We start from the raw sequence: 12,198 nt of genomic DNA on the forward strand, positions 1-12,198 counted from the left end.
GCTACAGAAAAAAAAAGCCCTAAGCTTTGGGCTCCTAGAGTCCTTGCATTGCAGTGCAGGAATAGGGTGGCTTAGAGTAGGAACCGACTCGACGTCACATAACAACAACAAGACCAGGGGTTGGACGTTGGGGTGGATGCGATCCCTTCCACTGGTTGGGAGAGATCTTCTAGCGTATTCTATGTGGGGCCCCATACAGCGGAGAAAACGGAAGTACAAGGAGGTTAAGTCAGACAAGGCGGACCCGCCTGGCCAGGGGCAGAGCTGAGACCAGAATCCAGACATCTGTACTCCCACTACAGTGCTCTTTCTTCCACGGATTCCCGTGATGGGCCAGTAGGATATTTATTTCCCAGGACATAAGTCCCCATGTCCATCAGTGACGTCAGGTCAGAAGAGGCCATATGCTAGCCACAAAAGAAGTTAGCTATCCAGCCTGCAAAAGGCAAAGGACAAGGGCGGGCTGTCCCTTCCTCCCTCTTCCCAAATCTACCTGCGATTTGGGGGGATGAGGTGATGTGTGCGTTTGGCGTGGGCAATGTAGGCTTTAGGTATTTGGTGCGGTTTCTCCATCGCCAGTTTCTCCAGAAAGCAATACCTCGAATGGCCCCTACAAGCAGCAGGCACCAAATATAGTCGCCTTTAGGCGGCACCTCGACGAGGGATGGAGGAGCCCGGGGAAGGAGTGGGAGGCTTTGCCCGGCCCACCGCTGCTGGAAGACCCTCGAGTCATGACGCCAGCCCACCCCCGCGAGCTGCCGCAGTACCCGCGACCCCGCGACCTCGGCGCCGGGCTGGAGCAGTAGAGAGGGCGGCCTCCCGCCGCCTAGAGGCGCCCTCCCGCTCGGCGTCCGCTCTGCTCGCGCCGCGTCTCTGTGGAGGCCCCAACGGCTGTCCCCGGCGCCAGGGAGATGAGCCTGGGCTCTGATGGCGGCGGTGGCGCTGCGGCTGCTGCGCGGTCCCGAGAGGGCAGTCCCGGGAAGGACGGCTTCGCACCGTCGGCGCTGGGGACTCGAGAGCAGTGAGTGGGGCACAGGGCAGGGAGGGTGGCATGGGGACCCGGGGCTCCGGGGCCGAGGAGAGCCTGGGGGCCGCCGTGGGTGAAGCTGAGGGGGCTGCGAAGGGGCTGAAGCGCGAGGGGCCGGCTTGGGGTGCTTGTGAGGTGAGGCTGGGAACCCGAAGCGCTTGGGGGCAGCTAACGAACAGGGCTGGTGGGCAAGGGTCAGAGGCCCCGGAGAGCTGCTGGCTGGGGGCTGAAAAGGCGTAGAGGCCAGTGTGGGGACTTGGGAGCTAGAAGGAGTGGAAGTGGGGGGCCGCTGCGGAGGGAGCGAGGTGATAGCGGGCACCTTTGGGTGAGAGAAAGTGATCTGACCTAACACAGACGCTCAACAATGCTCATTAATTCAGTAATGAATTAATACGTGCGTGAATGAACGGCTGTGGGTAACGGTAAAGGGAAGAGGCAACTTGGAGGAGTGGGAGGGAGCAGGGATTACAGAGAGATGAAGTAGGAAGAGAAGGCAAATGGTAATGAAAAGAAGAATTCTAAACGGGAGTAGGAAAATCTGAGTGCAGGGCTAGAAGGCAGGAGGAGGCAGAGACAAATAGCACTGGAGAGAGCCTGGAAGGTTTAAGATGTAAACCTTAAAACAACCTTTAAGCACATTCTGTCTTGGAAACCCTGGTGTCATAGTGGTTAAGAGCTACCGTAGCTAACAAAAAGGTTGGCAGTTCGAATCCACCAGGTGCTCCTTGGCAAACCCTATGGGGCAGCTCTACTCTGTCCAGTAGTGTTGCTCTAAGTCCTCAGAGACTCAACGGCAGTGGGGGTGTCTTGGGCGAGTCCCATTGTGAGTGACCACTGTACTAGCAGAAAATCCTGTATCTGCTCATTTGAGACTTAAGTGTGCTGTAATGAGACTGTGCCTGTGCAGTCAAGTTCAGTACTTGGGTCTGGGACTTATTAGGGTTCCTTGGACAAACGCTTCTTTCTTTAAGCTTTAATGTTATATAGCATTTATGTGTCAGGAATTGTTCTAAGTGGTTTATGTGTTTAAACTTACTCTGCTTTCCCGTGTCTTTGATTCTTTGAACACAAGGATCTCGAGAGCTTGAGCTATGTGCTCTTATTGATAACACTAATAATGTTTTAAATGTCTTTCATAAATAACTCTACAATGAATTGGAAAAAAGAAACTCTTATTGATAACACTAATAATGTTTTAAATGTCTTTCATAAATAACTCTGCAATGAATTGGAAGCATACATTTAATCCATAATTCAGTTTAATTCAATAATCTCGCTTTGCATTTCGTTCTTTATAGTTGGGATGCTGTTTATCAAAGAGAACTACAAACTTTCCAAGAATACGGAGATGCAGGAGAAATCTGGTAAGTTAGAAAAAACAACACATACACAGAAAATCAAAGAAACTATGATTCATATGATTGTATGTATGTGTGTGTATACGTGTGTGTATGCATATAGACTAGGTGATTATTACCAAAGAAAAAAAGCCTAAAAGTTTTGGGAACTCTGGAGTGATTCTAGCATTAGTGGGTAGATTTACAGCATCGCTCTCTTTCTTCTCCGTTTTAATGACCCAGATTTAGAGTATTAAGAAATTATTCTGAGAAGAAACAAGCCTACAAGAACCACAACCTCATCTGCTTTGAGACCAGAAGAACTAGACGTGCTCAGCTACCACCACAGATAGTTCTGACTGGGGCCACAATACGTGGTCCTGGATAGAATGGGAGAAGAATATGGAGCAGAAGTCAAATTCTTATTTAAAAAAAAAAAAGCCAGATAAACTGCAACAGTAGAGAATAGAGGACCCCCAGAGACTATCTCCCTGAGACACTCTTTAAACCTAAAACGGAACGTATCCCCTGAGATCGCCTTTTAGGGAAATAGCAGAGTGGCACACAAAATAAAGGATATTGCCCGTAAGATCAATCATCAGTATGAGAACAAAAGGTCGACAGTTTCTCAAAAGCAAAGATGAGAAGACAAGGGGGCAGGGAAACTAGAATACCAGAAAGGGAACAAACAGAACACAAAGAGAATATTGGCACATTGTGATAAACGTAACTGTCACTCAACAATTTGTGTGGAAATTGTCAAATGAGACCCTAACTTACTGTGTAAACTTTCACCAAAAACTTGATAAAAATTTTTTTTAAATTCCCTCTGTAATAGTTTTAAATAAGAATTAAAAAAAAAAATTATGTATATAATTTAAATAAAAGATTGCTTGATAGTATCCCCCACCCCAAAAAAATTACTTTTATCTTACAGTTGCCCTTCTTCAATAAGAAATAAAATTTTTAGCCACCAACATGCAAAAGTATTAATGCTGATGTAGAAAAACTATAAATAAGTAACATACCGACCTTGTCTGTTCTATTCTTGGAGGTATTTTCTCCCAAATAACAGTTGGTATATGAAGCTTAAGCAGTCACAGATATTACGTCCTACTTTCAAAAAAAGGCTTAATTGAGTGTAGTTTTAAGTTGCTTAAATAGAATATAGTTGTAACTTATGCCTTATTTCCCTTTGTTATTTGATTAACTGTTTTTCTGTTTCTAACAGGTTTGGAGAAGAGAGCATGAATCGATTAATAAGGTGGATGGAAAAACAGAAGATCCCGTTGGATGCTTCAATACTTGATATTGGAACTGGAAATGGTGTTTTCCTGGTTGAACTTGTTGGTACTTTTAGTATTCGTGTGTTTGAGCCAAATTTTAAAATGACAATTTTAAGAAATACTGCAATTGGGGATATTAACCATCTAAATCTAAAGTAGTAAATCAGTAATACCACTTACTTTGAGAAGCCACGTGGCACAAAAAGGAGCCTGCGTGGATTGTGAGAAAGCACTGAAGGAGAACCCCGGGTGATGACCTGCATCCTACTCTTGACCCTGCGGGCTACAACCTTGACCTTGAGCAGGCCACTTACTTTCTCTAGGCTTTAGCTGTTTCCTAAGGGTTTCAACTAAATGATCTCTGTTGGCTTCTCTACTAGCTTAAAACTATGGAAATCTGTGTGTATAAAAGGAAGATGACCTTTTGCAATTCCAGTAGGACATGTATCTTAGGTGAGCATATAGTTTGAAAAAAGTATTGTGTTCATAGAACTGAGTTTTGGTACAGATTCAGTTGCTAATTAAACCATCACTGTTGTTACCCATAGTGTGCTCATTGCTGTACTAGCTCCTGTCGAGGAAGTATAATAGATGGTTTTTTACAGTCCAGTTAGTAAGGATATAAAAAGTGAGATGTGTTGAGCGACTGCTATGTGCCAAACCTTGTGCTAGGCACTGGCAGCATGAAGATTTAAACCTTGTACTCGAGTTGTTCACAGTCTAAAGAGAGGATGCACTGACATCTAAAAAGGCAATTATGCTATAGCTTGGTGAGTACAATAATAGATGTGTACTGAGTATAGAAAAGGCAACAGTCAGCTTTGGGAAAGAGGGATATGGAAGGATTTTGGAGGAGCTAAGATCCAAGCTGGGTGGAAATTGTAGGGGCAAGGTTGGGGGAATGAGTGGGATGTAAAGAGGGAGAGAATTTCGAGCAATGAAAATGATATCTAAAGGCATGAAAGTTTGAAGCAGTGTACCCGCCATATCCTAAAAAAAAAAAAAAATAGGGCCTATAAATCATGTGATAAATTGGAATATAGTACTATAAACATTCTAATATATGTTTTTATGGTACATATATGTATGAATTTTTTTGGATGTTTACCTAAGAAATTGGGAAACCCTGGTGGTCTAGTGGTTAAGTGCTATGGCTGCTAACCAAAAGGTCAGCAGTTCAAATCCACCAGGTACTCCTTGAAAACTCTGTGGTGCAGTTCTACTCTGTCCTGTAAGGGTCACTATGCGTTGGAATCGACTTGACAGCAACGGGTTTGGTTTTTTTTTTAGTTATACCTAAGAATGGAATTTCTGGGCCATAGAGTATGTGTTTGTGTACCTTAAATATATACTTCCAAACAGTTTTCTCAAATGGTTTACACTCCCACTGGCAGTCTGTAAAAATGCCAATTGCAGCACATCCTTGGCAACACCTGGTCCTGTCAGTTTAAAAATTTTTAACTGTTCTGGTAGGCGTGTGGGAGTCCCTGGGTGGTGCAGACAGTTAATGCGCTTGCTGCTAACTGAGAGGTTGGCAGTTCGAGTCTACCCAGAGGCACCTTGGAAGAAATCCCTGGATAGCTACGTCTGAAAAATAAGCCGTTGAAAGCCCTATAAAGCACAGTTCTATTTTCACACACTTGGAGTCACCATGAGCATTGGAGTTGACTCGATGGCAACTGGTTTTTTTTTTTTTTTTTTTAGATAGGTGTGTAGAGGTATCTTGTGGTTTTATTCTCATTTCCCAGATGACTAAAGATGTTGACCATGCTTTGTAGCTATTCTTTTTGAAGTGCTCAAACTTTTTGCCCATTTTTAAATTGAGTGGTTTGTCTTTTTTTTATTGATTTGTAGCGGTCTTTAAAAACTCAGGGTACATCACCTTTGTATTGCAAAAATATCTATTCAGTCTTTGGCTTATCTTCTCGTTTTTGTGGTAGTATCTTTTGATGAATGAAAGTTCTTTAATTTTACTAAAGTTCAGTTTATCATTGTTTTAATTTAAATCATTAGTGCTTTTGAATATTATTTAAGAAATTTCTGTCTACCCAGAGTCGTAAAGATCTTTTGCTTTGTTTTCTTCTAAAAGTATTATTGTTTTCCTTTTAACATTTAGGTCTCTTCTCATTTTCGTGTCTGTTACAAGGTAGAGGTCAAGGTTTTTTTTTTTTTCCTTATGAATATGTAGATAACCCAGCATAATTTATTGAAAAGACACGCTTCCCCCCACTGCATGGCAATGACACCTCTGTCATTAAGTCAGGTAATTGTGTATATTTGTGTATATTTGAGTCTGGTTTTGGATTCTCTGCTCTGTTGCTCTGATCTCTTTGTTTATCCTTATGATACAATGCCATCCCAATTACTGCAGCTTTATAAATCTTCATATTTGGTTAGTGTCAGTACTCCAGCTTTGATTTTTCCCCCCACTGTTGCCTTGGCTTTTGTTAGTTATCTCTTTGCACATTTATTCAAATTTTAGAATCATCTTACCACTTTTCAAAAAAAAAAAACCTGGGATTTTGATTGAGATTCTTTTGAACCTGTAGATGAGTTTGGGGAGGATTTCTGTCTTTACAGTACTGAGTTTTTGAATCTGTGGACATGATGGAGCCCTCCGTTTATTTGTACCTTTACAGTACTGAGTTTTTGAATCCGTGGACATGATGGAGCCCTCCGTTTATCTGTACCTTTACAGTACTGAGTCTTTGAATCCATGGACGTGATGGAGCCCTCCGTTTATTTGTATCTTTACAGTACTGAGTCTTTGAATCCGTGGCCATGACAGAGTCCTCCATTTATTTATAACTTTACAGCACCGGGTCTTTGAATCCGTGAACATGATGGAGCCTTCCGTTTATTTGTGTCTTTACAGCACTGAGTCTTTGAATACACGGACATGATGGAGTCCTCCGTTTATTTGTATCTTTACAGCACTGAGTCTTTGAATACATGGACATAATGGAGTCCTCCATTTATTTGTACCTTTACGGTACTGAGTCTTTGAGTCCATAGACATGATGGAGCCCTCCGTTTATTTGTATCTTTATGGTACTGAGTCTTTGAGTCCATAGACATGATGGAGCCCTCCGTTTATTTGTATCTTTACGGTACTGAGTCTTTGAGTCCGTAGACATGATGGAGCCCTCCGTTTATTTGTATCTTTACGGTACTGAGTCTTTGAGTCCGTAGACATGATGGAGTCCTCCGTTTATTTGTATCTTTACGGTACCGAGTCTTTGAGTCCATAGACATGATGGAGTCCTCCGTTTATTTGTATCTTTACTGAGTCTTTGAATCCGTGGACGTGATGGAGCCCTCTGTTTATTTGTGTCTTTACTGAGTTTGAATCTGTGGACGTGATGGAGACCTCCATTTATTTAGGTCTTCTTTCTTTTCTCTCAGGAATATTTTAGAGTTTTTTCTGTAGAGATCTTGTATATCTTTTGTTAGATTTCTCCCTAGGTGTTTGATTTTTTTGTTGTTGTTGTAATTGTTGTTATGCTTTTAAGATTTTATTTTCTAATAGTTTATTGCTAGTATGTGGAAGTGCAACAGATGATTTAGTGTTGATCTCTTTGGTGACCTTATAGATCCACATATGCGTTCTAATAGTTTATTTATAGATGCTTTTGGATTTTCTGTATATGTATAGTAATGTCATATGCCAATAATAGTTTTATTCTATTCCAATCTTAGCACCTTGTTTGTTAAAATGCTGCTTTAAAGATGCTTCAGTATGATGTTGAAATAGAAAGGGTGAAGGCAGATAGTTGTTGTAATATTGTCTGTGATAAGGGAAAAACTTCTAGTGTTTCACCATGAAATATGATGTTAGCTGTAGATTTTCATAGATAGTCTATCAGATTGACAAAGTTCCTTTCTATTTTTTTTTTTAATTGTGCTTGGTTGAAACTTTACAAGCAAATTAGTTTCTCATTAAACAATTAATACATGAATTGTTTTGTGACATTGGATGCCAACCCAGCAATATGGCAACACTCTCCCCTCCCCCCTCCCCCCCTCCCCCCCATTCCCTGTTTCTATTCATCAATTTTCCTGTTCCTTCCTGCCTTCTTATCTTTGCTTTTGGGCTGCTGTGCCCATTTAGTCTTGTATACATGACTGAACTACAAAGCACATCCCTCGTGTATGTTATTATTTGCCCTAGATCTATCTAATTTTTGGCTGAAGGGTGAACCTTGGGAGTGACTTCAGTACTGAGTTAAAAGGTTGTCTGGGGGCCATACTCTCGGGGGTTTCACCAGTCTGTCAGACCAGTAAGTCTGATCTTTTTTTTTATGAGTTCGAATCTTGTTCTACGTATTTCTCCAGCTCTGTCCGGGACCCTCTACTGTGATCCCTGTCAGAACAGTGGGTGGTGGTAGCCGGGCACCATCTAGTTGTGCTGGACTCAGTCTGGTGGAGGCTGTGAAAGTTGTGGTCCATTAGTCCTTTGGACTAACCTTTACCTTGTGCCTTTGGTTTTCTTCATTCTCCCTTGCTCCAGAAGGTTGGGACCAGTGGAACATCTTAGATGCCTGCTCACAAGCTTTTAAGACCCCAAATGCTACTCACCAAAGTAGGATGTAAAACATTTTCTTTATAAAATGTGTTATGCCAATTGAGCTAAATGTCCCCTGAGACCATGGTCCCCAGCCCTCAGCCTAGTAATTCGGTCCCTCAGGGAGTTTGGATGTGTCTGTGAAGCTTCCATGACCTTGCCTTGTGCTGACTTCCCCAGTATTGTGTACTGTCTTACCCTTCATCAAAGTTACCGCTTATCTATTGTCTAGTTAGTGTTTTTCCCTCCTCACGCCTCTCCTCCCTCACAACCGTCAAAGATTGTTTCTTTCTGTGTATAACCTTTTCATAAGTTTTTATAATAGTGATCTCATACAGTATTTGTCCTTTGGCGATTGACTTATTTCACTTAGCATAATGCCCTCCAGATTCATCCATGTTGTGAGATGTTTCGCAGATTCATCATTGGTTGTTTGTTGTTATGTAGTATTCCATTGTGTGTATGTACCATAGTTTATTCATCTGTTGATGGGCACTTAGGTTGTTTCCATCTCTTTGCTATTGTGAGTAATGCTGTAATGAGCATGGGTGTGCATATGTTAGTTCATGACAGCTCTTATTTCTCTAGGATATATTCCTCGGAGTGGAATAGCCAGTTTGTGACGGCTCTTCTTTCTCTAGGATATATTCCTAGGAGTGGAATAGCTGGATCATATGGTATTTTTGTTTCCAGCTTTTTAAGGAATCACTATATCATTTTCCAAGATGGTTGTACCATTTTGCATTCTCACCAGCAGTGTGTAAGAGTTCCAGTCTCCCTGCAGCCTCTCTAACATTTGTTGTTTTCTGTTTTTTTTTTTTTTGATTAGTGCCGGTAATGTTGGGGTGAGATGGTATCTTACTATAATTTTGATTTTCATTTCTCTAATGGCTAGTGATCTTGAGCTATTCCTGGTGTGTCTGTTAGCTGCCTGAATGTCTTCTCTGGAGAAGTGTGTATTTCCTTTGCCTATTTCTGGCTTGTTAAGTGTTTTTATTGTGAATAGTTGAGTTTTATCACTTGCGTTCTTTTCTATTGAAATGATCAAATGAGTTTTCTTTTTTATTAATGTTAAGTTAATTGACTTTGAGGGAAGGATCCTCAGTTTTTTTCACTGGACATTTTTATTGAGATAATTGTAGTGATTGATTTTTAAATGTTAAAACAAACTTCCATTCCTGGAGTAAACCCAGTTTGATTGCGGTATATTATCTTTTTTCAGTATTATTGGATTTGTTTTGGTAGTATTTAGTTTAGGATTTATATAGCTCTACAAGAGAGACTAGTCAGTAATTTTCTTTTCTTTCAATTTTTGTGTAGGGTTTTCATATCAACCTTATGCTGGCCTCATAAAATGAGATGAAAAATATCTTTTTTTAGAAGAATGTGTATAAGATTAGCTTTGTCTCATTCTTAAATGTTTGAAGAATATGATGACATCCTCAGGATGTGGAATTTTCTTTGTTGGGAATGTTTTAAATTAAAAATTCAGTTTTCATAGATTTAGTACTATTCAGAATTTTTTTTTCTTTGTGTGTCAGCTTTCTTTTTCAGGAAATTTATTCATTTTATCTAAAATTTTAAATTTATTGGAATAAAATTGTTTATCATATCCTGTTAAAAAAATTAAGGTGTAAAACTGACCCTTTTTTGCATACATTTCTGTGAATTTTAGTGCATCTAGAGATTGACGTAATCACCACCACAGTCAGGAGATGGAACAGTACCATCCAGAAATCTTCCTCATACTATTCCTTTGTAGTTGTACCTTCTGCTCCTGGCAGCCATTGATCTGTTCTCTCTAACTAGGTTTATCTTTTCAGAATGTCATGTAAATGCCATCCTGCAGTGTGCAGCCTTTTGAGACTGGCTTCTTTCACTCATAATGCTTTTGAGGTTTATGCACGTTTTTGCGTGCAACAGTAGTTCATTTCTTTCTATTGCTGAGAGTTATTCTGTTGTATGAATGTGTCACAGTTTGTTTATTCATTCATTGAAGGGCGTTTAGGTTGTTGCCACTTTTTGACAATTATGAATAAAGCTGCTATAAACATTTGTGTACAAGTTTTTCAAGTTTCATTTCTCTAGGGTAGATCTATGTTTAACTTTATAAGAACTCGTCAAACTTTTCCTGAGTGGTTGTACCATTTTACGTTCCTACTTTGTATACATGAGCAGTGTATGAGAGTTCTGGTTGTTCCATGTCCTTGTCAATACTTGGTATTGTCAATATTTTTTAATTTCAGCCATTCTGATATATGTATATGTTGTAAGCTGCCCTCAAGTTGGCCCCTGATTCCTGACAACTCCGTGCACAAACTATACGTGTACTGGTGTCTCCTTATGGTTTTACAGGTAATCTCTGACTTACGGAGAGGCTCTGTTCCAGTGACTGTGGTGTAAGTTGGTGCTGACGTAAGTCGAATACCTCTTTTTTTTTTTTTTTAGTTTTCGTTATTATTGCCTTTTATTCTCAGTATCTTTGTAAATCTGATCTTTGAACATCAGTGAGTAAACCTCAGAGAATATTACGTCAGCAAAGTTTGTGCTGCTACGTTGTATATAGTACACGTAACTAATGATAAGATGTTCCCAAAAAACAAACAAATGAAAAAACAACAGAGCTTTGTCCTAAGTGCAGTTTGTTGTAACTCAGATACTTTGTAAGTTGGGGACTACCTGTGATTGTGGCTGCTGAGTTAAAAACATGTTTTCATATGCTTATTTGCCATCTTTATATTATTCTTGGTGAAATTTCTATTCAAATCTTTTGCCCATTTTTAATTTTTTGTCCTTACTGTTGACTTTTGAGAATCCTTTATGTATTCTGGATACGAGTCATTTATCTGATATGTGATTGCAAATGACTTTCTTCCAATCTGTAGCTTGTCTTTTCATCCTCTTAACAGAATCTTCTGCAGAGCAAAAGTTTTTAATATGGATGGAATCCAATTTTTTGAGTTTTTCTTTTAGGTATGTATCATGCTTTTGGTGTTATGTCTAAGAAAACCTTGCTTAATCCCAGGTCACAGAAATTTTCTGTTTTTTTAATTTTTTCTCTCCTAGAAGTTCTATAGTTTTATTTTTTACATTGGATTTGTGATTCATTTTGAATTAGTTTTTGTATAAGGCATAAGGTTTAGATTGAGAATCTTTTTTTTTCTTTTTTGTATAGATGCCCAATTGTTCCAGTAGCATTTATTGAAAAGATTATCCTTTCTTCATTGAATTGCCTTTGTACCTTTGTCAAAAGTGACTTGGCTGTATTTGTGTGGGTCTATTTCTGGACTCAATTCTGTTTCATTGATAAGCATGTCTATCCTTTTTGCCATTACCACACTGTCTTGATATCTAGCTCAGTTCTAAATCTTAAAAGTTGGTTAGATAGTATGATTTTTTCCAACTTTATTCCTTTCTAATTCTGTTTTGGCTATTCTAGACCCTTTCTCTTTTCAAATAAATTTTTTTTTTCCATTTTCAAATTGCTGTCTTTTTTTTTTTAATAATTTTTATTAAGCTTTAAGTGAACGTTTACAAATCAAGTCAGTCTGTCACATAAAAGCTTATTTATTTATTTATTTTTTACTCCATACTCCCACTTATTCTCCCCCTAATGAGTCAGCCCTTCCAGTCTCTCCTTTCGTGACAATTTTGCCAGTTTCTAACCCTCTCTACCCTCCTATCTCCCCTCCAGACAGGAGATGCCAACACAGTCTCAAGTGTCCACCTGATACAAGTAGCTCACTCTTCGTCAGCATCTCTCTCCAACCCATTGTCCAGTCTCTTCCATGTCTGATGAGTTGTCTTCGGGAATGGTTCCTGTGCTGGGCCAACAGAAGGTTTGGGGACCGTGACCGCCGGGATTCCTCTAGTCTCAGTCAGACTCAAATAAATTTTAGAATCAACTTATCTATATCTGGAACCCTGGTAGTGTAGTGGTTAAGAGCTTGGCTGGTAACCAAAAGGTCAATAGTTCGAATCCAC

At 40.0% G+C, this 12,198-nt stretch overlaps 1 protein-coding gene across 10 annotated transcripts in view; it reads left to right on the forward strand.

Moving 5' to 3' along the window:
* The first annotated feature begins 863 nt into the window (after positions 1–863).
* Positions 864–12,198, forward strand: part of EEF1AKMT2 (EEF1A lysine methyltransferase 2) — an 80,722-nt gene continuing 69,387 nt past the window's right edge. For 3 of the 10 annotated variants that reach the window (XM_064269203.1, XM_064269202.1, XM_064269204.1), the window contains exons 1-4: positions 874–1,021; positions 2,326–2,391; positions 3,596–3,710; positions 5,839–5,913. In XM_064269203.1, coding sequence (XP_064125273.1) covers positions 912–1,021; positions 2,326–2,391; positions 3,596–3,710; positions 5,839–5,913 — 366 coding nt within the window. In that variant the 5' untranslated portion in view covers positions 874–911. Of the gene's footprint in view, positions 1,022–2,325; positions 2,392–3,595; positions 3,715–4,030; positions 4,671–5,838; positions 5,914–10,569; positions 10,630–10,668; positions 11,188–11,908; positions 12,054–12,198 lie in introns of those variants that run through there. The other 7 variants (XM_064269208.1, XM_064269209.1, XM_064269210.1 and 4 more) reach the window with 7 other exon arrangements.

The sequence above is a fragment of the Loxodonta africana genome, chromosome 16 (genome assembly GCF_030014295.1).
Source record: "Loxodonta africana isolate mLoxAfr1 chromosome 16, mLoxAfr1.hap2, whole genome shotgun sequence".
NCBI lineage: Eukaryota > Metazoa > Chordata > Mammalia > Proboscidea > Elephantidae > Loxodonta > Loxodonta africana.